We start from the raw sequence: 26337 nt of genomic DNA on the forward strand, positions 1-26337 counted from the left end.
ACAGCCCACCATGTGCCTTAGCCCTTTGGTGAAATATGATTAAGATAGGATTATAATTTATCACAGTGATCCCCAACCAGTGGCTTGTGAGCAACACGCTGCTCACCAACCCCTTGGATGCTGCTCTTCGTGGCCTCAAAACAGGTGCTTATTTTTGAATTTCTGGTAAGGAGACAAGTTTGGTTGCATAAAAACCAAGTATAATCACGGTGCAGGGCCCCAGTCGGCCGCGTCCCCTAACCACCCCCCCGCAGGGGTCCCCACCAGATGTCCTCCCCTGAGCGTGCATAAGTTTAATGCGTCAGGGGAGGAGTGGTCAGGTAGGGGAGCGCCGGCATGCGCTGGGTCTAGGCCCACTGGGATTTTTCCCGGTGTCCCAGTCCGACCCTGAGTATAATGCAAAACAGAGCCTTCTGTAGGCTGCCAGTCCACATAGGGGCTATTAAGTAGCCAATTGTTGCTCTTATTGGCACCCCCAGGAATCTTTTTCATGCTTGTGTTGCTCCCCAACACTTTTTCCATTTAAATGTGGCTCACGGGTATAAAAGGTTGTGGATGCCTGGTTTATCATATAGCTAAACATGGTACACTACAAAATGCAATAGGCATTCTGGCCAACATAAGAACATTTCTGGGGTCATTTGTATATGAAGGGGGCATAGGGCAGGGTGACACAAACTGCCATTGTTTGATATGGATATAATGGATACCGAGCCCACTGTACAAGGCAGCCTTGAAGACCATATCTAATAGCAAGTAGTGGACATTTAATCCTCTTTGCTAAAAGAGAAATGTAATTTTTTTCTCTGCTGCTTCTAATCTCACATGATATCCCCACAGGCAACAATTCTCTGAGAGACTCTTGGTAAAAAGTCTCTCCGTTGAAATTAGGGTCATTGGGAAACAAGGCGCTAGTGAGAAATGATCACAGGGTTGTAAAATGACTGTCTCCTGACAGCCTAGAAGCCAAGCATTTTTGCTCAGAGGAATGCATTTTACCGGCGTTCTTCAGTGTAAACAAAAGAAGCCACGCCTGTACAATGCACAGCTGGTCCCCCAAGATGCCAGCGTAACTCCCAGCTCAGAGTGGGCGGAGCCAACCAATGTACACAGGCAGAATTCTTCGCGGTGCAAGCGGACTGCTTTTGCGCATGCGCGGAGAAGATTTTCGTGCAGGGTCTTGTTGTCAGACTTCGTGAGATGCCGGAACCGGAAGTGGCCTGAGTAGCCTCAGAACCTACAGAACCGGAGCTGCTACACGGTGAGTGGAACGGGCTCATATGTTTTGCAAATAGACTAAACGAATAGTTTAAGTAGCTGTATGCGCCTGCATGCAACCATCGCGTAACATAGTCGTTGGCTTTGTGCGCTAGATTTCTTGTGTAGATGATGATGTATGACTGATGCTTCGTACAGCCCGTATATGTCACTTGCGTGTGTGCTTTTTGTCTCATGTCTGGATATGGCACTTTAATAGTGTACTCATTCCTAAATGTGTTTATTGTGTACCAATTGCTCCGATGTGTGACCAACCCTGCATGAAAGGGGTGATACACTGATACATTGGTTTGCTAATTGATAAGTTGTATGCGATATGTGCAGTAATATGTCTGGCACCTTTAATAAGTCTTTGCTATTGTGTTATTGCTCCATTCTGCCATTACACGTAAGTTACTAATAGAGAGCTTTCAAAGGACAAGTGGGACTCGCTTGATCTCACTTCTGCCTTTTACATTATTTAGCAATCTGCTGCTCTGTCAGCATGTATTATAGCTGCATTGATTGGCTTTTAATGCTATTTTATAATAGGAATAGCTTCATATGCCCTTTCTTATTGGTGTAAATCCGAGATTGTATTAATCGCTATACGTTTTGCGTAAACTGCTTGTGCCGTTTTTCTTACTTAGTCTTGGCATTTCTGAATAATGTTATGTTTACTCCTGCCAATTCTCCATTACAGTGATGCCCTAGTTTGTTGCTGATTGTAGTAGAGATGAGTGCTTTGGTGTGGCAATAGACTTTAATAACACAGACCAAGACAGAAAATAAGGCCTATTTCACATTATACAGACTATTTTATACAGACTTTCATATAGTAATCATATAGTAACCATCTGAAAACACTGGTTTGCCAGTTGCAACCTTAACATGTGTATGAGTGTACCCATGCTGACAATATTAGGTTTGGACATTCTAATCTATGGAATCATTAAGTAGAAGGGTGATATTTTAGACAAAATACCTGAAACATATCTCTTGCGCTATGGACCTAATATTATAAGGTATAAGAATATAATATAGGTATATAATATTATAGTGTGTAATCATAAAAAAGTGATAACAGTATCCCATGAACTGTCTGCCGTCACTTTGCTGCTGTTCAGCATTTATAAAATACATGTCATGTGAAGTGACGCTTTTTTTTTTCTAAACCTGATTAAGTTTACTAAGAGAAAGTGAAAAAAAGATCCATTAGACCAGTTCCTCTACTGCCTTTATACTATGGGGCACATTTACTAATCCACGAACGTCCGAATGCGTTTTTTCGCAATGATCGGTATTTTGCAATTTTTTCGTAAATTGTCGCGACTTTTTCGTAGCCATTATGACTTTTTCGTAGCCGTCGCGTCGAGTACGAAAGTTTCGGATTCATTCAAGCTTCAGTATCGTGACTTTCCTTGGGCCAGGTTGGAGCTGCAGAGTGCTATTGAGTCCTATGGGAGGCTTCCAAAATCATGCAAAGTCACAAAGGTTTGCCCGCCGTTTACGAGCGCTCAATACGAAAAATACGACAATTTACGAGCAAGTCGTAATGGCTACGAAAAAGTCGCGAAATGTTCGTTTCCAATCCGATTTTTTCGGATTCGTGGATTAGTAAATCAGCCCCAAAGTGTTAATTTCTGTACATTCTTATTTTCTCATGTTATATAAGACATCCCTTCCCTAAATTCTTCTAATTTATCTTCCAGTACAAAAATATAGGTGTACATGAGCAACATCTTATGATTAGGGCTGTTAGGAAAAGAAAATTACTTTTATGTGGAAGTTAATTTTACTGATCTACTCTGACATTGCTCTAGTAAGGAGCAAAAGGATAAACTGCAATGACCTCCTTTGCTCTCTGTGTTAGCATTATTGTGTACAATTGTAAAACCTTGTTTATTAGGTTATAAGACCCTTGTTTGTAAAGTGCTGCTTATGGTCCTGGTGCTATATAAATAAGTGATAATGGGGATGATGATATGGCTGTTAAAGGAAACTGCTGTTAGGAGAATTAGATAGTTCCTTGCTAAAGCTCCATTCTGCCGTAGCCTTTCTTAGATAACTGTTTCCCATTAGGGCTAAACAACCAAACTAAGATCAGTAAACCTTTTCGGTACATGATGTATTAAAGGAACAGTAACTCCAAAAAATAAAAGAGCTTTAAAGTAATAAAAATATAATGCACTGGTAAAACTAGTGTGTTTGCTACAGTAACACTACTATAATTTATAAAATAAGCTGCTGTGTAGCCACGGGGGCAGCCATTCAAGCTGGAAAAAAGGAGAAAAGGCACAGGTTACATTGCAGATAACAGATAAGCTCTGTAGAGTACAATAGTGTTTTATCTGTTATCTGCTATGTGCCTGTGCCTTTTCTCCTTTGAATGGCTGCCTCCATGGCTACATAGCAGCTTATTTATATAAATTATTGTAGACTTTCTGAAGTAAACACACAACTTTTACCAGTGCAGGGCAGCAGCACATTACATTTTAGTTACTTTTATACACTTTCATTTTTTGGTGTTACTGTTCCTTTAATGAGTGTAAGATGTTTTTGCTTGTGTGAATAGTCCCAAAAGTACTTTCTGAGATTAAATGTATGATAAGGGCAGCTTGAGGCCTATTAGCATATATGAGGAAATTACATGAACAGTCTCTCCTTTATTATTTTGTTGTTATTAATAACATGGCTCTGGTCAATCTTCTGTAAAGAGGTAAAACAGCAGGAAGGTGTTCTGTTTACTGACTGAATTGGCTTTACACATGACCCTCTTGGATCTCATTCACTTAAAGACTGCACATCTGGCAAGGTTTCCAAACAAGGAGGTCTTTCCCCCAATATGCCCACCTTGAAGTGAGCAATATTGAATCACATTGATAAGCTGCGGGCTGTTGGAATGATAGTATTTTTAAACCTCTCTTATCTGCTCAATTTTGGGTCAGATGTTGGTCAGTGGGCCTGTCTGAGGGCCCTCATACATGAGCCTATAAGCTGCTGCTGACCGTTGGCAGCTTTTTTGGCTTACTCTGGACACCTTTACATTATGCCTTCTAGTTACACAATATTGTTACACTCTATTGTCAACATTTTTGGGTTATGCTTATCTTGTGTTGCTTCCTGTTAGGGTCTCTAGTGATGTGCTGGTCCAAAACTTTAGTGATAACATCAGAAGGGAGAAAGACTCCTGAAACACTATCACACCAACAAAGAACCTAGCTATTAGGAGCTAGCCACAGCGCACAAATGAAAAGTCATGTGGGCTGCACCTGGGCTGTAATTACCTTAAATGTGGTGGTCCAGTTTAAATCCCAAATGTTTCTTACCCTTGGGTCACTCAGGTTTTGGGCCTTCCCACAAATATCTATCTCTAATGGCATGATGTTTTGGGCCTTCCCACAGATATCTATCTCTGACAGCATGGGGTGCACTGGTTCTATCTGGAGAGCTTACTTTACAATTGTGAGTTTTAATTTCAAAGACGTGAAATTAAGAGAAAAATATATCAACTAGTGCAAGCAATTTCATTAAAAATTATTTTTTCCTTTTTCCGAAATTATAAACTTTACTGCTGGTGATCGAAACTTGTTTGAAGTATATTTTATTTTTAAAAGGCCTTTATTATATATAAAATCCTTTCTGCGTGATTGTTGTGATTTTTAGCATACTCCTAACACATTTCTACCAGACATACCAAACCTCGCCAGGGGGACCAACACTGCACAATTAGCTGATGATTTTTCTTATTCAGTTGTGTATAGATATGTCAGGTTTGTAATACTAATAAAGGTATTGTGGGAAATAATACACGGGGAAGCATGAATAGTTTGTATTACACCAAGGAACAATATCTAAAGTAAATACATCTCACAAAGAAAGCAAGTAAACATAAGACTTTGCATGGGAACTCCTGGAAATATTTTTCTGACTTTTTATTGTGTAATTTGCAAGCACTGGTCCTTGAACAGAGAAAAGGAAATGTGAGAATAAAAGAATATGTTTGAAGGGGTGAGATTGACTAGAAATCCAGCTTACCCTGGCATTAAGTCTTATGTCCCACAAAACAATAAGTCGCTTGCAATAAATCTCTGGTACCGCGGGCGACCTAACTGCTCCGAAATGCCTTTCCTCCGCCAACAATAAGAGTCGCCAGTGGCTTTGGCTTTCCGAAGATGTGCAAAGTTGCCTGCAGGAGGAAACTTTGCATGACTTTAGAAATCTGAAGGGATGTATAGGCCTTTCCACCAGTGACTCCTATTGCTGCCAGTGGAAAGACATTTTGGATTGCTTAGTCACCCACAGTAGCAGAAATCTACCGTGGGCAACTAACTAACTCCGGGGACATTAGCCTAATAATCAAGAGTGTTCATACTATCCACTAGTGATACAGGTCTGTTTATGGAATATGGAATGGCAAGTCAGCTTTCATCAAGTTGTACCACGTTACTTATCCCCTCCCCATTTCCTTGGGAAAAAAAGTCGATCTGAGACAGGTTAGTTGACTTCTGCCTAAACTGACCATAATGTGTGTGTGTATGATAGGGACCTGTAAATTCCATTGGAGCAGGGACTGATGTGAATGATGAACTGTCTCTGTAAAGCGCTGTATAGATGTGTCAGTGCTATATAAATAACAGATGTTACTACTAATAAGAGTAAGTTTTCTAGCCCACTTTAGGATGCCTATCAAGCAAAACTGGGCAACATCAATAAAGCTAAGGCTGCCATTTGGTTTGCTTGTCGTAGATATGAATAGCTCAAATTTATTGCCAAAGTTTGCCTGCCACCTTTGGAGGTTGTTCCAAGTAAGTGTTATGACGGGAAGCCTGGTGGGTGATAGGCATATCACTTCTGACAGAGCAAACACCTGGAGTGCCATGGGCCTAGGAAATGAACACAGTCTTGTCAGTAAGCCATCGTTTTATGCATATTCACAGCCAGCATCATTCTGAATTACTGCAATAATTGTATGTGTTTGTTCACATACCACAAACTATTTTGTTATCTTAGCAGCAGGATGCAATTTTAATCTATGTGCCAGCCAATATGGAAAGCAGGACTTCATATCCCAGAATCTTAGGTCACTGTGATGGAAGGCTTGAATGACCCCAAGAGCAATAGGAGGATTGAAAAATGGTTCCTTTAAATGTGTGTTTGCATGTTTTTACAAGCCCAACAGAATGAGCATGTCAACTAGGGGTACATTTTTTTTTATTAATAGACTGTACATATGTAGAGGAGAGCACAAGTGTCCAAGGGTACATTTCTTTATTCTTCAGACGATCATGGCCCCAAGCTCTGCCTTTTCCACGAAACAACTGTTTCATCCACCACACCCTGTGGCTTTTGCCTCTGTATCTGCTTCTCCTCTGATGCGCTAATCCGGTAAAATAGCTAATGTAACAACCACTTGGACCTAATCCTGGTGTGGAAGGTTGCCACAAAGCCAGAAGATTATCATGATTGATCTGCTAAATGCCAGCATATGATGAGGAGAGCACTAGACCGTCTAACTACCAAGGTGTCTTATGTTTTAATGTAGCACACTTTTATAGTGTTTCTCAAGCAAATACAAAAACTCAGATGAGCCACAATGTAGTTCCACCTTTAAGTAGTGTTGACAGATGCATAGAATGCCATTCTCACTGTCTGCACATTCAGCCATCCTCAGTGGCTTGTGACGAAGGGCTGGGGATATGTACACAGCTGGGGTAAAGCTACTTTCCAGGGAGAATAGAAGGGGAGGACATCTGTTTTCCTTAGCACAGAACTAGTGTACAAATGCAGTATATGCAGTAAAGACAATATATGCAGATTGCATTTGAAAAGGACTTTCATTGCGCTCTAAAGTAGGCTTACCAGATCACTGTAAAATGCGGGGACATATCTAATGAATCCAAATTCACAAAATATTCCAAAATATATTGTATTTCCCTGATTTTTAAATGTCCCTGGATTTTGCACCATTTTGTTCTGGTCCACTGAAAAGAGTGGCCTAAGCATCTATTGTGTTTCTGCAGGCTGACCGCAAGCTCCACATCACCCATCACAGGGCTTCTGTTGTCTTTATGATCCCTTTCAAGAAGCAATAAGGGGCATAGTCTAATGAATAGGGTTATGTTATAACTTCATGGCTGGTATATTTAACTCAGTGGCACTCCTTATACCTGGAACAACTCCCTGGGTTTTCTTATTGTCTGTACAGAGGGATAACTTTTTAATTTATGACAGTACAGGTATGGGATCCCTTATCCGGAAACCCATTATCCAGAAAGCTCCGAATTACGGAATTATTATGCTTAAATCATTTTTTAGTAGACTTAAAAGTATAGAGATCCAAATTACGTAAAGACCCCTTATCCGGAAGACCCCAGCTCCCGGGCATTCTGGATAACAGGTCTCATACCTGTTTAGGAATTCACCCTTATTAAGCACCATTTTTCTATAAAGAGTGAGGTATGGTGACCCTTTAGTGCTTTCAACAAGGGTCACCATGTAACGTTTCAGTTATAATACTATTGCCCTTATACTGACAGTTTATTTTGTATATAAAGAAATGGCATAAATTCTTATTATTCATAAGATGTTATGCTTTTTGCATTGCACTCCTTCAATTTGATATAATATTTACTGTTGTATCATTTCGCAGTGGTGAGAAGTCTGAGAGGCAATTTGTTTCAGCTGTCCTGCACTGGAACATTTCCCTCTGCACCTCACGTTTTACTTCTCCAGATGTTCAGGGAATATGGCTGACAGACCATGGGGGGAGGGACTACAGAACCTTTCCAAGCCTGTTGTTTCAAGGAATGCAAAGTATTAAAAACCGTTTAATGTCTGTCAGGATACTTGTGGAGCAAGGATATATTCCAAATAAGGAATTATGGTCCCCCTCCTTGGCTGACATAGGCTTGTAACATCATCCTTTTAACTCTTTCACAGCTGTGTGACTTTTGCCACAGTTACTCATGAGGTGACGTGTGATGCACAAAGTGGCCAATTATCTGTAGAATTTTCTCCTAGTGTGAGAAGGCAGGGAGCCGTTTGTTTTTTATTATTTTTTTTTGTCCGATACAAGCAGAGACAAGAGCTGTGTGTTTTGTGATGTTTGCTGCCACCAGTGACCCAGTTCCATTGCAGGTACCAAACCCTTGTCATTACTCGAGATGTAGTGAGATGTTGTTGAATACTTTGAAATATATTTCTTATATTTTTTTGTTGTGAGAAAGCTTATTCGCATGCATGTGGGAAAAATATAAGTTGCTGGTGCTTGGGATTTGCAAGAGGGATCACAAACAAACTTGTGAGGAGGGATATTTGGTGTAGGATGGAGCCTTCCTGTTGCCAGTACAGCTGTATGTTAGAGAAATGTTTCTTTATTATGGGTTGTTTTGTTAATAAGCTTCATGTTGTGGAAGGTCATGCTTTAGTCTTATTTAGCAGCCTGAAATTCTATGCTTTGCATACTTTGCAGTACAGAGTTTATTTCTGTTGTATTGGGGAAATGTGCATTATTTAACAACATTGCTCTTAAATATCCACATTATGTAATGCAGAGCTCTTGTTTGTACTCCACAGATTCAGCTGTAAATGCATCACAAACAGACCACCCAGGATGAGGAAAGCAAGCAGGAGTGTAGGCGCTGCCCCAAAAGTACCTGCTAATAATAAATCACAAGCTACCGAGCGGTCAAAGTCAGAGAGCAGCGCACCCACTGCTTCCAAGGTTTCCCGACCTGGATCTTCCTTATCAAAAGTGAGAAGGTTTAACTATTTTTTTATTTTATGGCATTCAAAATTATCTAACACTTCTCAGTATGAGATAGTAGACCTAGGCTACCTCTATCCAGAATATATGTAAAACAGTTAAAGAGGTTTAAGCAAACTGCCAGTACATTTCTCTTCTGTAGACTACTCCAGTTCATTTTTTTAAGCCATTTTATAAGGCAGATTTTCACATTTTTGGCAGCAAAATTGACAAAGAGCTGACACTGAATTTGTGTTCTTTGAGGGCTACTGAAGTTCCAGTCCAGACTAATTTGAATAAGCAGGTGGATCTTCAGTGAGAAGCTGCTCTGCATATGCATTGCTCTGAGACCCCCACCCCCAGAATTCTTGGGCTGTGCTGATAGAGATGCTCAGTCCAGCACATTTTGCATAGCATAGCAAATCAATGCATACCCAATATTTATACTTTAAGAAAAGCTATTCCACCAAAGTAAGTAAATGAGAGCATCAGGCCCATAAGAATTTTTCTGGGCTGTAGGAAAGTGATTCTATCCTTGTATCCTGCAGCATATCATTGAAGCATCCTCTTGCATGTTTAATTAACCCCAGGGCTGCCAACACTGTGGTCCTTAAGGGGCGCATATGTTCTGGCCTCAAGGATTAGTTGCAAAAGAGATATACCTAAACAATGGGTTAACTTTTATTAGTGCCCAGAAGATCACTTGAGCAAATGTAATTAATGCGGTGAGTTTATATTTATTTTTAATGGTGGAGAGTATACCTCAGCAAATGTCTTAAATAAAAATGAAATTGCGTCTAGCCACAGAGGTGGCAAATTATTACATGGTCTCATGTTTGTGGGTAACCAAATTTTTATTCTTTCTCCAGGCTAAAAGCAATGATGATCTTTTAGCTGGCATGGCTGGTGGCCTTCCTGCAAGCAATAGTGTAAAGGTAAAGAAAAACAGCACTACATCTTACCCCAATTCTGGCACAGCAATGAGTGGACAGGAGGGGAGAACAAGAAGCAGTGCAGGTAAGGGAAGATAACCTCTTAGTGGACTGAGTACAGGGGCTTCTTACAGTAGCAGCCCAAATGCACCGTTCCTCGCTCACTTCCCATGATGGCGTAAATTTTTCATTCATACATCTTCCTTTGTACCTTTTCAGTGCATTTGTTTCTGATTTCTTGTAGGAAGTAGTTCAAACACCAAGCGCAGTGGTTCATCGGGTGCTAAGGAAGTTGGATCTTCACGTGAGAGGTTAAGAGAACGGTCTCGTTTGACAGCCAACAAAAAGCCACAAGGTTTAGGAGTTGGCACGGGAGAAGTGTCAGCCCCTAGCAAGCGATCACGTGGACGAACAGATTCTGATATGATTCGCATGAGCAAGTCCAAATCTGACAATCAAATCAGTGACCGTGCAGCTCTGGAGGCCAAAGTCAAAGAATTGATGAACTTAGCTAAGAATAAAGATGCTGAGATTCTTCTACTTCGTACAGAGCTAAGGGACACCCGTTCACAACTGGGACAGGATGTTTCTGACAAGAGTCCTGATGACCTTCCTTTAATACATTTACAGGAGCAGAATACAACAGTATGTGAGGAGCTGCAGCAACTGAAAAGTGAAAATCGAATGTTGAAGGATCGATTAAATGCCCTGGGCTTTTCACTGGGGCAACAACCAGATGATCCAGATAAGCTGTATGGCTTTCAGTCCTTGGGCATTAATCCAGGGAGCCACAGTGACTGTGGAGGAGGGACTCTAACCTCCTCTGTAGAGGGTTCAGCGCCTGGGTCAATGGAGGATCTCCTTAGCCAAGATGAAAGTACCCTTACTGGTGAAAGGAGGAGCAGCTCTATGGATAACCTAGATAGTGAGTGCAGTGAGGTATACCAGCCACTAACCTCTAGTGATGATGCCTTAGATGCCCCCTCATCATCCTCAGAATCAGAAGGCCTTCCTAGTACTGAGCGATCTCGTAAAGGAAGCAGTGGGAATGCCAGTGAAGTTTCTGTTGCGTGCCTTACTGAGCGCATTCACCAAATGGAAGAAAACCAACATAGCACAGCAGAAGAACTACAGGCCACCTTGCAGGAACTAGCTGACCTTCAGCAAATCACACAGGAGCTAAACAGTGAAAATGAAAGACTAGGGGAGGAAAAGGTTATATTAATGGACTCTCTCTGCCAGCAGAGTGACAAACTAGAGTTATTTAGCCGTCAGTTGGAGTACGCTCAGGCTTTGTTAGACGAACACCATATAGCCTACTCTCTTGATGAAGATCTAAAAAGTAGCCGCTACCTGGATCTTGAACAACGCTACATGGATCTGGCTGAAAATGGCCGTTTTGAGAGGGAGCAGCTTTTGGGGGTACAGCAGCATCTGAGTAATTCCCTAAAGATGGCAGAACAGGATAACAAGGATGCACAAGATGTCATCCGTGCTCTTAAAGAGCGAAATCACCACATGGAACGCATTGCTGAGGCTGAGCAGCTGAGTAAGCAAGCTTTAGCTGCGACATTAGAGGAGTATAAGGCTACCTTAAATTCAGAGCAAGGTGAATGTGCTCGACTGAAAGCACTCCTGGAGCAGGAAAAACAAAGGGTAGCAGAGCTATATTCCATACATAGCTCTGGGGATGCATCTCACATACAGAACCTTCTTGAAAGTGTGCGTAGTGACAAGGAGAAGGCAGAGAGCCTAGCCAGCAGTCTACAGGAAGAGTTGTTGCATGCACGCACTGATGTCAACCGTATGCAGGATGCTTTTGGCAAGGTGAAGTTTTAAGTGCAGCCCAAAATTGTATTGTTTAAGTTTAATTGTATGATTTATTTGTAAAAAAATCAGAATGATAGGAAGGTGCACACATTTAAATGGCAAAATGGTCAATAGCTGATTTTATAGCCACAGATGTGACAAATATTATGACAATCCATTTGACACCCGTGGCTAATTAATCAGCTATGCATTTTTGCACTTTTTGTCTGAACCTTCCTGTGATTTTGACTTATGTCTAGATGCACACCCCACCAAATGTCTAGGCAGTGGTTTCAGCACCACAAAAACATTTTCACAATTGAAGTGGAAAGGAAGCAAAAATTAGAGCACGCCCATAAACAAAATAAATGCTTAAGTAGTAGAGGTTATAACATTCCTTCTGCCTCATTGTAAAATCAACACCCAGACTCTAAGTTTAACTTCAACTTCTTTGTGTTATTATGCTTGCATCACTTTTTTTTTTTTTTTTATAGCTGGAGGATGAATATAGAGCCTTCAGGGAGGAGGCCCAAAAGCAGGTGTCAGAATTAACTTTGGCACTAGAGAAGGTGCGGCATGAACTGGAAGAGAAAGAAACAGAACTCAGCGACATGAAGGAGACAATATTTGAGCTGGAGGATGAAGTTGAGCAGCATCGAGCTGTAAAGCTTCACGATAACTTGATAATTTCAGATGTTGAAAGTAAGTTCCATACAATACAAGGCCAGCAGGGGGCGATGTGACAAAAACAGTGTCTTTAATGAGTCTTAGTGTTTTTACTTCATAATTCTGTCTGCTGCTCCTCATCATTGGAAAGAAGAGTAAGTCAGTTTAGAGACACATTATTGCATTATTATATTCACATTTGGTAGCCTAAAATGTCAAGGTTTCAACATTTCTTAACATGAAGGAACAGTAACACCAAAGAATGAAAGTGTATTATAGTAAATAAAATATATTGTACTGTGCCCTGCACTGGCAAAAGTTGTGTGTTTGCTTCATAAAGACTACTATAGTTCATATAAACAAAGCTGCTGTGTAGCTATAGGGGCAGCTATTCAAAGTGAAATAGGGCTAAATGGCATCGGTTACATAGCAGATAACGGATAAGTGCTGTAAAATACCATTGTATTCTACAGAGCTTAGCTGTTATCTGCTATATAACTGTGCCTTTTCTTCTTTTTTCCAGCTTGAATGGCTGCCCCCATGGCTACACAGCAGCTTATTTATACAAACTATAGTAGTCTTTTCAGAAGCCAACACGCAACTTTGAGTCCAAGGCAACAATACATATTATTTATTACTTTAAAACCACATTAATGTTTTGGTGTTACTGTACCTTTAAACAAAGGGACACCTTTATGAAAGGAAGAGCTTGCTACATTTTGCCAGAGGGATATTTCACAGCTTTATTTACTTGTATAGGCTTTTTGGGTAGTTTTATCAAAGGATGGAAATAGAGCTATTTTTAGATAATTGTGCCTAAAATGCTTATGGGATAGCTGGGGGGGGGGGGGGGGGGTACTTTTTTTGCTACAGCTATCTTACATATATGACTTACATATATGTACCGTAGCATGTTGCCATTCAGCATGTTCACTCCCAATGGCTACGGCGTGATATCAGGTTCTTATATTGCTGACCTCCCTATGCAGACTTAAGCGACGTTCATTTGAGTCTCTGTAACAAAAAAAAGTAGGAAATGTAATTATATTTCACGCATTTCCCCTGTTAAAGCATTATAATTACATAGTTTCTTAACTACAGAGCAGTCAAGTAATTTAGTGACACTGCCTAGAGGTGGTATCCTGTGCTGTACGTGCTGGACTCCTTCATCCTTCTCTGTTTTTCTGTTTTCCTGACTGGAACAATGAAGCTGAATTTCTAGCACTTCTGACCTTGACAGCAATAAATCTTCCCCGGAGGTGGAGTTGTGGCAAAGCATTTTAGGGGGCACGTCTCACATGGAGTATGGTTGGGAATTTGACTTTTTTTTTTTTTTTTTTTTTAAATCTTTTCCAACGTCCACATAGATCTTATCAGAAATCTGAAATATTCTAAAGTTATAAATTCTACAAAACAAAAAGGTCATTTTTAGATATCTCAGATATTTCAAATGTATTAAAAATTCATTTGAGGTAATTTGTTTCCTTCTAACTGTTTAGTCTTTTTTAATCAGATGCAGTAAAGAAACTTCAGGATCAAAAACATGACATGGAGCGTGAGATCAAAATACTAAACCGGAAACTGAGGGTAAGAACACAGCAAAAGAACTCCTCTGTATTCATGGGTTTAGAAAATATTTTCTGTAAAACCTGTTAGATTATTACTCTGAATACTGTGGTAGTAGAAATATGTAAATATTTAAAGACAAATAAGGGGAAGTTGTGCTCACCACTAAATTTGAAACCTTCAAGCAGAGGTTGCAATGAGACCATGATAACAAAATTCATATAGACAGAAACAAGATGTCCCCTGCACTCCCCATTATCAATTTATTTAAGACATTTTGTGCACTGAGCTACTAAGGAATGCCCTTCCCTTTAAACAAAACAGAGATTGTTTGTGAATATATTGCAGTATATTCAAGCTGGCCAACTACTGACCAGGGATGACTTTGATGTAGTTGGCCAACTTAAATATAATGCAATAAATGGAAAAACTATCCCTATTTTGTTTACAGCACTCTGACAAACAGACTGCCTGGTGAGGTGCCCCTGCAAAAGGCTAGGCAATAAAGTTGAAAGTGCCAAAACACACTGAAGTGTAACCACCTTAAATAATATATTATATCACCATAAAAATCCTCAGGTGAGTTCTTTCTTTCTGTCATTCATAACAGGAGGAATCTGCAGAATGGCGCCAGTTTCAGGCTGACTTGCAGACGGCTGTTGTGATTGCCAATGATATCAAATCTGAAGCACAGGAGGAGATTGGGGAACTGAAGAGGCAACTCCAGGAGGCACTTGAGAAGAATGAGAAGCTTGCAAAAGAGATGGAAAATGCAACATCACGCAAGTTAGTACTACACGAATAAAAAAAGGGGCTACTACAGTGGGAAGAGGTTATTATATGCATGTATTGTGTATTTTTTTTTTCTGCCTCTAAAGACAGGAAGAGGAACGCGGTCGTGTCTATAACTACATGAATGCTGTGGAAAGGGACTTGGCAGCACTAAGACAGGGAATGGGTTTAAACCGTAGATCGTCTACATCATCAGATCCTGCACCTACTGTCAAAACCCTGATTAAATCCTTTGACAATGCATCCTCCCAAGGTAATGTAGAAATAATGGTATTGGTAGCCTAGTAAGTAGCCATAGTAAATTTTGTGGTTTCATGTCCTTTCCTTACTTTTTATGCTAGCTCCAAGTCCAGCTGCTGCGGTGGCGGCAGCTGCAGCTACACCAATTTCCAGGACACCTCTTAGCCCAAGTCCCATGAAGACTCCTCCTGCTGCTGCTGTTTCACCGATGCAGGTACCAAACAATTACCAACTCCTACTGAAATAGATACTTAAAGTTTGTTTGCTAGCACATGCAGTACTGTCACATTGCTATAATTTTTTTGATTTAGCAACTCTCGATTTAATTAGATCATTCAACCACTTTCTGTTTCTGCAGAGACATTCTATAAGTGGACCTATATCTGTTGCGAAATCCTTACCAGGCTTATCAGAAAAGAGGCCAAGCTATGCGGAGATTCCAGTTCAGGGTAGGTAAATAAAACTGGAGAATTCTGTAAACCTTTATTGATTAATAACTGGTTTTCGTTCGTAGTATTACATGTTACAGATATGTAATTGCTGCTGCTTGTTAATCAGCAACTATCACATGTAGGAATACTCAAAACAATTTGTCAACTCAAATGTATTATGGTTTATTGATGGAATATGTAAAGTTTTAGGCTAGAAATGGTCTGTCCCTATTCTCTAATCCTAATGTTTTTATATTACTGTAGTGGCCCATGGATACAGTATAACATAGCAGTGAATATTTGTGCCTCCCAGCGTGCCCACAGTAATGCAGAATATTTTCTGCTTAGGTATAGGACATGCTCAGTGTACTGTACTATTCATCTGAGATTAAAGGGGTGGTTCACTTTAAAGTTAACTTTTTGAATATCCTATTTCTAGCAACTTTGCAAATGGTCTTTAGTATTTTTTTTTTTAATTCTTTGCTCTAGTTCATCTTTCCAGCTTTCAAATGGGGCTCACTGACCCCAGCAGTCAAAAAAATGTTGCTTTTGAGCAATAGTTTTATTATTATTTTTACTGTATGTTCCTTATCTTTATATACATATCCTGTCCTATTTATATTCCTGTCTCTTTTAAACCACTACCAGGTTGCTAAGGTAAACAAGACCCTAGCACCAGATAGCTGCTGAAATTCCATACTAGAGAGCTGCTGAAGAGAATGCTAAATAACTGAAAAAATGCAAAAAATAGAAAATGAAAACCAGTTGCAAATTTTCTCAGAATATCAAAGTCTATGCCAAACTAAAAGTTAATTTGGAGGTGATCAGCCCATTTAAAGATTAACATTCAACATACTGGATAGAAAGTGAAGCGTATATCTTTTAAATGTAAATTTTAATTTAAATTGACAAAGGATCAGTGGTTGTCATCTCCAATCTGAATTTTTATGAAACTCAAAAGATTTATACTGCGCATCAATTTAGAATGTGACACATTTAGTATAATACCTCATGTAGCAAGACTAGTAAGTAAATCTCTAAGGGTGAAGACACACGGAGCTACTAGCAGCAGCTACGTTTTAATGGCTACTAAACTCCAGAAAATAACCATAGACAATACTGAGAATTGCCTCTGCAAAAATACACGTGGAGACAATTATCAGTAAGTGATCAGCATTGTCTCTTTTAGTAGCCACAACAAGTAGCTGCTACTAGTAGCTCTGTGTGTCTTTACCCTAAGGGCTGTGACAGACGGGGCGATTAGTCGCCGTTTGACAAGGGAAATTTGTCGCGGGCGACTAATCTCCCCATCTGTCACAGCCCTGATGCATACTGGTAGCTTCACTGGTTTCTCTGAAGTGGTATGTGAATTAATTACGAAACAGGACTATTAACGTGGATTTTATAAATCTATAGACTTTCAAGGTCAGCCATATAAACTCACGGCCTATTACTAATTATTTGGACTTCTACGTTATTGAACAGATGCCAAGTCCGTTCATTAGTAAGTGTGTAACTAATAAAATTGGCAGTATATTCAGACATTCTCCTTGAAAAATAAACAACTGCAGACAATGAAAGCCAAAATTACTAGGTGTCACAGTTTGCTAGGCAACCTCTCCTGTGATTCTATTGATTTACCTGGAACCCTGGACTTATGTTCCTTTTCCTTAAAAAAATGCAGTCCCAGTTCCTTCTGCAGTGTGAACCCTGCCATTTTTCATCACCCTGGACAAGTGCACAGAAATATTTTAGTAGTTTGTGTACTTTGCATATGCACACCTTCATTTGGCTCAGGTTTACTATTTAGAAGTGGTAATATGATATTTTTTTAAGGTAGAATAGCACTGACACAAGGCTAAGGTTAGCAATTAGGATCAATGGTAAGGCTGACTTTAAGCAGGAAAAATAGGGCTCATTTTCACGGGCACAGTACACATGGCAGAAGAGCAGTATACATGAGAGCAATGGTTAAAAAAAATTTGTTTTTCGTGTTGCAGGGAGATATATTTAATTGTCACCTCACTGTAAGCTTATTCTTTGATGTTTTATGACAATTCAATCTGAACATAGCTTTGCTACATTCAACAGCCAAGAGCACAGAGAGCAAGTGTATGCCTCAGGCATTAGGGCAGGTGAAACAAACACTTGGCTTGGATTTTCACTGTCATTAGCTGCTGTACTTTTAAATTGATACAGTAATCCAGTTCAAAAAGTACAGTACTTAAAGTGTAAAGGTTAACTAAGCATGTCTTGTAGAAGCAATAGTTGTATACCAGCCTCTGTTTAGCCTCTTGGTACCCTTTAAAACTTTTCTTGGCAATCAGATATTGACTCCCCCGTGACTGCTACTTTCATCACATGGCTGTATAATCATAATACTTGCCTCAGGATTCACTCTACATTTAAACATTTAGATACAAAGCTGTTCAGCTGCCAGTCAGGTGTGGTTGGAGATCACAAATGTAAATGAACGGTTGACTGGCCTTAATAATTATTTATTGTGTAACTTATTTATGAATTAAAAGGGTATGGCTATTTATCCATTTATTTAACATTCATGCATTTATGGGCTGATTAATTAGTGGTTTAATAACATAGGTCATGCATATATTATCTGTATAAAGCTGTAGAATAGTTAACAGTTATAAATACAAATTAATTCAACCAAACCCTACCCACACTGTAAACTAGCACAGATTCTGCTGGCAATTTTTTTTTATCAAAACAAACCTGAATTCATCCCTAAATTAACAGGTGAGGAGGAGCCACAGATTAAGCACACAATTTATCATGCTGTGTAAAAAGTGGAGTGGCGCATTACCGGTGATGTTGCTCAGGGGAACCAATTAGCAATTAGATTTCTACAGTTAGAAAACCAAAGCAAAGCATTTGATTGGCTGCTATGAGCAACATCACCGGTATTGTTTTACTCCAATTTTTACATAGCATGGTAAATATACCCCTAAAAGTTAGGGGGAATGTGCAGCCATACACTGGCTAAATGCAACACTTGCCTTTAAAGAAGAAGAAAAGGTACAGTCACTGGGGGGTGCCAAAATGTTAGGCACCCCCCAGACGGGAGAGAATCACTGTCTCACAGCTATTCTGGATTGATGTGGTTTTCTCCTAACAGGATCACCAGCCCCAGGGTAAAAGGTTAACAATTACAATCACTCTAATGAGAATCCCAGCTGATCTGTGTAACTGTAACTCCATGTTCTTTGTTCCTGCAATTGGAGTTGGAAGCAATAAACATGTTTTTCCAGTGCTGAATAAGTATGTTTTTTTCCCATGTCTGATTCCAGTGTAATATTATGAAGAGAAAAAAAAAATTGCATAAAGCATTCTCATTATTGAATTCTTTTGTATTTATAATGAACCGTTTGGTCAGTATAATTCTCCTTCTTAAACTAGGGGCACAGTGGGACAGGTTTGGTTTAGAACCCTTTTAACCTAATCACCCTTGTAGGTTTCAGGCAGACCTGTGCCTCTTTAATCATGAGATGTAGTAACAACTACAGTGCAGTAGCCTTCTTTCCTACTAGGAGGTTTCCTTTCTTAAATGAGCTGTCTTAGTTAGGGTGACCAGATCACTTGAAAATTCAGGGACATGTCTAAAATATCCAGCTGGCAAGGCTGAACTGATTGCAGTTTAATTTAAATGCTGTCAGTGTTTGCCCTGTAACATGTATTTCTTAGACGTGTCCCTGAATTTTCAAGTGATCTGGTCACCCTAGTTACCAGTTGCCACTTTTGTAACAATGTGGTGTTTGGGAAATATTTTTCCACCTCTAGTAGCCACCTTGACTTAGTGATATAAACATTTATGCTTAATTGCTGAGCTGTTGCTTATTCTTTTGCAGAGCATATGCTGAGAAGTTCATCCAGCAGCAGAAGTGCAGCCTCGTTGCCCCGTGTTCCAGCAATAGACAACGCTAAATCTATTTCAGGTAAGGACTAAACCTTTCATCAGCAACAGCAATTGATGGTGTTATATTTCATCATATTTTTACATTAAAGTCATCCTAAATGTGTTTTGTCATGTTCATCTTTGAAAAAAAAAAAAAATGTACTTCCTTAACTCAAAATAGACACAGTACTGTTTTCAGAGAGGAAGTGTCTGACCTGAACTTCCACACAGCTTCCTGTCCATGTCCTGTGCATGTCTGGCTCTTTTCTCTGGATAATATTTAATGTGCAGAGAAGATCAGACCGACCACTTTTTTTCAAGGAATAAACCTGGTGATTTTACTATGGTATCTTTTTTTGGTGATCATGTAAACATTTCTGCTTTTGTAATGGGTCTATTTCTGTTTGCTATTAAAGTGGCTGCACCTCTTACACAGAAACCTATCTATGCATTGTGCTCTGTCTTTTTATTAATAGTATTTGTTTCTACTTCCTTTTAGTATCACGGCGCAGTAGTGAGGAGCTGAAACGTGACATCTCAGTGCCAGATGGAAGCTCTGCCCCCTCATTGATGGTGATGACTTCACCCTCTCCCCAGCTTTCCCTGTCTTCATCCTCCCCCACTGCCTCTGTAACACCCACTGCCCGTAGCCGCATCAGGTACAAAAAAAACACTGATACATCATCTGTGTTGAAGCCACACTTTGTGTACAGATTTTCTTCTTTTTACACAACTCCTGCATTAAATGGAATTTAGTATCTATTAAAGCTTGAGTGAAACAAACACATCCACCCCACTACCAAAATGAGATATTAACTTATGTTCAGCAAAACAATCTTTAACCAAATTCCTTTGGCTGATTGTAACTAATTGGTATCTCCCCACAGGCTTCAGATCTGTAAATATGTGTTAAAGGAGAAGGAAAGGCTAATAAAGAGTTGATCTCTAGCTGCAGGCATACCTTCAGTTGTCTCAATAGTGCCTTTAAGTCTCCCCATATTTCACCTGTTCAGAAGATCAAAAGCCAAACAGGAAGAAAAAACGCTGAGCTGTGTAAAGAAAGTTCCCATAATGCCTCACTCCTGCACAGACACCCAGACCAGTGAACATGCTCAGTTAGTAAGACTAAGGGGGAGATTTATTAAGACACGAATGCTTGGAGCGTTCATTAGAATGTTCCGAGCGTGTTTATGCCGGTTTTTTTCGCGCTTGTGCGACTTTTTCGTACGCTTGCCCGAAAAATTCGGAAAAGGTTCTGCCGCTGTTTACAATCGTTCGGTACGAAAATTCAGGACTTTCGGATAGCCAATACGATATTATTGTGACTAATATGATTTTTTTGTGATATTTGCGATCTTCAGAAATTATCGTATCCAATCTGAATTTTTCCCTTTCGGGATTCGAATTTGTGTTTTAATGAATCGTCCCCTATGAGTCAGCTTACTGCTGGTTGGCTCAGATCCACATTCCTAAGGGGGGGGAGTGAGTTCTTAGCATTCTTGAGGGAGGGGGGAGCAGGAGAGGGGAGACTGCAGAGAGCTGCGTGTCTCTGGCACAGGAATTACAGACACAGAAATCTTTTTACAGAGAAGTCAGTGCAGTGTTTCTGTGAGTGCTTATGGCTGTATTTACATAGACCTTTCTGATAAAGCTTGCTGTGCCTGATCTGTAATGTATTAAATATTTAATAAAAGTTATATTTTAAATGATTCCTGGTGTGCACCAATATACATACGAATATATATATATATATATATATATATATATATATATATATATATATATATATATATATATATATATATATATATATATATATATATATATATATATATATATATATATATATATATATATATATATATATATATATATAGAACCCAGGGTGGCACTCCGCTTCAGCTCTTAGCTCGGGTGCAAGGTAAATGATTTAAATATCCAAAAAAGACCAGCAACACCGAGTTATATTCCAAAAACAATCAATTGTGTATTAAAAACGCATGAACAGCCAACGTTACGTTTCGGTCCCCGAAATAGTCACTTCTGCAATAGTCACTTTATGGCATGTGTGCACTGATGTCACTTCCTATTTGCTGGTTCACTATGGATAAATAGAACATGGGGTTGGTTAGCATGGTTGCCTTGAGAAAGGTCCCGATGGGGACCGAAACGTAACGTTGGCTGTTCATGCGTTTTTAATACACAATTGATTGTTTTTGGAATATAACTCGGTGTTGCTGGTCTTTTTTGGATATATATATATATATATATATATATATATATATATATATATATATATATATATATAATTTATAAATGTGTAAAAAAAAAAAATGCTGATGCACACCAGGAAAATTTTATCAAAGAAAGATACTCATTTTATTTGGATTGACATTTCGGTCCTCGCCTGGGACTTTTATATATATAAATTAATGTAATTTCATTTCCATTGGTGTTTTTTTGATCATAAAATTAAAATGTGGCAAAAAGACACTTCTCTATTAATTCAAATTACAGCTGGTTTTTAGCCTTATGTATCATTACAAGTTTTTAATTGTGTAAAATTCCCTAACTTGCATGAGTGCATCAGCCAGCTTATTATATGGTATATATATAAATTTGAGATGCTATACATTGTACCTTGCAGGGAGGAAAGAAAGGACCCTTTGGCTGCCTTGGCCCGTGAATATGGGGGCTCAAAACGAAATGCTTTGCTGAAGTGGTGTCAGAAGAAGACTGAAGGATATCCGGTGAGCATTTGGGACATGCCATGTGGAGAATTAGATAGTTGTGAAAGACTTTCCTGGGTGCAGTGTTTGGATTGGTCTTTGGTATCATGTCCATTTGGCACTTAAGGAGTTATTGTTTGAATACTGGTTTGTACCTTGTCAGAAGTATGCTGATAGTCTGGCGGGTTAATTAGGACCTGGGTTATTAAGCAGCACTTTTCTCTTCTGGGAGCGGATGGATGACTGTTACTGGGATACCTTGATCACCATCTGTCCTTCTCTGGAAAGGAATTAGCCAATGCTAATTGTAATGAACTAACAGCTACCAGTCCTCTACTCCTTCATTTTCATGCACTTGTAAGCCCTTTAACATTTATTTTTAGTAGTCAAGCTAAAGACACATTTTCAAGATGTAACAATAGGTAAAGAAAGTCATTTTAGTCCCAAAAAGAGAGGGCTAAAAATACATAAGGAAAAATGTATATCCTTTGTTAATTTGTCTGTATAATTCATGGGGGAATTATCTGGCTATCTATATATAGATCAGTGCTGGTGCACACAGGGAACTTTCCATTAGAGCATACCTATATTGAATCCATCTAATATATATATTTATTTATCTGTACCATTTAAGGGGAAGTTATCTATCTGAGAGAAAGCCTAGGTGCTTGGAACAAACAGTTAATTGTAGAATAAATCCTTCTTCAAGAGAGTGTAAGAGTGAGTGTGTTACTGGAGTGTGCATAATCATTGGGAATATATATATATATATATATATAAACAGGTGGAAGTGGGACTGCAGATTGATAGTCTCATTATCTATTTCGAAAGCACCAAACATGGAGCAGCTTTAATTTCCTTGTTTGCCCTGTTTAGATTTCTTATGATTAAGATGGAAAGCATGTTCAGTACAGATTCTATTTAATGAAATTATGATGGACGAAGGGGGGGGGGGGCTGAATAACACTCCTTCGAAATAACAGAATTTTATTTTGGGATCATTTAATGTCAAATATCAGATGATATAGTTTTTATGTAGAAAAGCTGTTATTTCTATGCAAATACATTTCAAATCTAAATGCTTGATGTGATCTATTTTTAAAGAGACCTGCAGTATTCAGAGTATAGGTTTCCATTAAACCAGGTTACTAGTAGATGGGAGAATGTGTTATGCAAACTTTCCCGACTTCCCTCCAACTAATTGTAGCTTCCAAATTTTTATTTTTATTTTTATAATCCTAGCTGTTAGACTTCTTTTTGCTGTGCAAAGGGGAGTTGTAGTTAAAAAACAGCTGGAGGCTGGACAGTCCTAAAAAGAATCTGTTGGGCACAAGTGGAGATTCTTTACATTCCCTCTGCTGCTTATCAGTGGCCCCCGGGGGGTTGTCGCCTCTGGTTGGACCCCAATAAAGAGCTCCGGAGACACAAATTCACTGTGACTGATGAAAGTTGTGGGAAATCGGTGACAGGTGTGACTTCCCACAAGTGTTATTGGTGTTTAGCATATAACAATGTTGCCTTGTCTGCAAAGCCATGAAAGCGAGAAGTGAGAATGAAACCAACACTTAGAAAATAAACCAATAAACTGGGTCAATCTTGCAGTTACTGTTTGTAGTGGAGTGGTCCGATTTGCTTTTAATCCATTTGTATTGACGGCTCTTGCACTGACAAAATACTGGTGCCAGGCTGAGGTTTTTATTTCTTGCCTTACTTTATGTGCCAGATTTTGTTTTTCTGTGGTAGGAGCACCATTTTTTCTAGAATGTGCGCACGTTATCTTGTGTTTTTGGTTGTGAGTCGCTAACTGGGAGAACCTTTCTGTATGTGTATATGTGAGTGTATGTGTGTCTGCACGTACAAGTGACAGGAAATGAATTCTTTATTATTATTGGTATTATTTTAGTTTCTTCCCAGAAATGAATTTGACCCATGGGTGGAGGGGAGGATGGAGAGAGAGCGGACAGGGACAGTGGGAGGGCATTTCCTGTTTCAAATTCAGGGATATTTGATTGTGATTGTCATGGATACACATTTATGAAAATACATATTACAGCCGACATTAGCAATGGACTTCACCTTTTCCACCTTTTCCATTTTCACTGCTAAAATGCAGATTTTTGTTGTATTGCTAACAAGTCATATCATTAAGCAAAATATGCACAAAAAAAATAAAATATGTATATACACACACACACACACATATATATAATATATTCTTTATAAAATATATGTATTTGGTGTTGGGATTTTATTAGTATTGTAAATTTCATTTTTGACTTACTGCCCTAGCTCATATATATGTATGCACTTCTCAACTGCCAGTCAATTCGCATGGAAAGCGAGTGCTCTTTAATTTACACAGTTTGAGGAAACATCTGTCTTCAATTAAGAATATTGTACATTTATTTTTTGTCATTATTTATTGTCATCAGGCATTTAGTTCTCTTTTTTTTAATTTTTTAAACAGAATATTGACATTACAAATTTCAGCAGCAGTTGGAATGACGGCCTGGCATTTTGTGCTTTGCTGCACACCTATCTTCCAGCACACATTCCATACCAAGAGCTGACCAACCAGGACAAGGTAATAACACAGTGTGTGCACTTTGCTTCCTTCCCATCAATACACACTTGGCTATGTTATTGCTGGCTGTTCCTGATTGCCTGTGTGGTCTCACTGCTGTTTCTGCATTTACATTGTGTGAGTACTGTTTTCTGGCAGCTCCTCTGCACAAAGTGCAATAATTGTCACAATTTGGGTGCAGTTTTTTCCTCTAAAACTCTAAACTAAAACTTTTGTATAAATTTCATAAAAATTTTTCACCATTTATTATGCAGCAAAACCACAAAAACCGTGAATGTAAAAATACACCATCTGAGTCAGTGGGAGTCCTGTAATTGTCCTAGGCAAATTGTAACAGTTTTTATTTCATTCATGGCTTTAGAAGTTTTCAAGTTTTTTTGGTTTGTAAGTCCAGAAAGATATGTACAAAAAAATTGTGGTTTTCGTGTTCTTTTCATTTTCGTTTCACATTTTAATTTGTTTGTGCTTTTTCAATTCAGATCTTTTAATAAATGACTAGACATTCATGGTTTTAGTGGAAATGAGTTTATTCATAATTTCAAAACTCTCCAAACCACTGAAATCCAAATGCTGATAAATCTGCCTCTAAGAGTCTTTTATTTCAATTTTATCTCAATTGCTCTCCATCTATTGATGATTAAGGTTGAGTGGATCACAGCTTCCTGTTAAGGTCCCCATACACGGGCGAATTATAGCAGCTTATCGGTCCGTGTAGGGGCAGAACCGAGGGGCCTGGCCGACCGATATCTGGCCTGAAATTGGCCAGATATCAATTGGCCAGGTTAGAAAATCCAGTCGGATCAGGGACCGCATTGTCTCGTTGATGCGGTCCCTGAACCGACTGCCCCATTGCCGCGTGTAGAATTCGAATTCGCCTACTTGCCTCCCCGATATCGCCCACCCATAGGTGGGGATATCAGGTGAAGATCTGCCAGTGTATGGCCAGCTTTACTTCCATTTAGTGGATCCAAACTCACTGTTTGGGCTGTAGGACAGTTGGACTGATAAGAGTCAAGTGGGCTTGTGTGTGACCTGCCTAAGGCCTCATTAACATTACAGACATTATATCTAGGTCAGATGGTTTAGAGCAGAGCAATCCATAGTCTATTTGAAATGTCTGCTTTGCATTCAGCTATTAGGACTAAGTGTGCTGTGAATCTAATGTGATTGATCGCTTCACAGGTTTTTGTATTATAATCTACATTTGTTTTTGTATTATAATCTACATTATGTACAAGTTACGTACAAGTACAAGTCTACATTTATCAATATAAAGTAGTAGTGAAAATTTGAGCAACACATTTGTGTATGTTATAACACTTACAACTCTTACTTTGCAGAGAAGAAATTTTACCTTGGCTTTCCAAGCAGCCGAGAGTGTTGGAATCAAATCTACTCTGGTGAGTTTGAGGAATGATCAGACAAAAGTGGTAAGAGGACAGGCCCAGACTGGCAATCTATGAATTCAGGCAAATGCAAGAGTGGCTGCTTTAAGATGCCACAGACCGTCACTGTGTGGGGGGCTTTTTGGGTCTCTGTCTATTTAAAATGCCCGGGCCTATTTTTAAGGACATGTAAACTCTCTTTCAGTGGGGGTGCCAAAAGATTAGGCACCCCTTCCCCCCAGTGAAATAGATTGCAATGTTTTTCCCCCAGGTCGGTGCTCCTGTT

General features: G+C 39.2%; 1 protein-coding gene across 2 annotated transcripts in view; it reads left to right on the top strand.

Moving 5' to 3' along the window:
- The first annotated feature begins 1106 nt into the window (after positions 1 to 1106).
- Positions 1107 to 26337, top strand: part of specc1l (sperm antigen with calponin homology and coiled-coil domains 1-like) — a 29571-nt gene continuing 4340 nt past the window's right edge. Inside the window, exons 1-15 of one of the 2 annotated variants that reach the window (XM_012963975.3) lie at positions 1107 to 1261; positions 8836 to 9013; positions 9874 to 10021; positions 10181 to 11763; positions 12240 to 12447; positions 13925 to 13998; positions 14588 to 14763; positions 14856 to 15022; positions 15111 to 15223; positions 15368 to 15458; positions 19307 to 19393; positions 19853 to 20012; positions 22001 to 22103; positions 24550 to 24666; positions 26007 to 26066. In XM_012963975.3, coding sequence (XP_012819429.1) covers positions 8873 to 9013; positions 9874 to 10021; positions 10181 to 11763; positions 12240 to 12447; positions 13925 to 13998; positions 14588 to 14763; positions 14856 to 15022; positions 15111 to 15223; positions 15368 to 15458; positions 19307 to 19393; positions 19853 to 20012; positions 22001 to 22103; positions 24550 to 24666; positions 26007 to 26066 — 3228 coding nt within the window. In that variant the 5' untranslated portion in view covers positions 1107 to 1261; positions 8836 to 8872. 2 annotated transcript variants of the gene reach the window in all.

This window comes from Xenopus tropicalis, chromosome 1 (assembly GCF_000004195.4).
Source record: "Xenopus tropicalis strain Nigerian chromosome 1, UCB_Xtro_10.0, whole genome shotgun sequence".
Classification (NCBI taxonomy): domain Eukaryota; kingdom Metazoa; phylum Chordata; class Amphibia; order Anura; family Pipidae; genus Xenopus; species Xenopus tropicalis.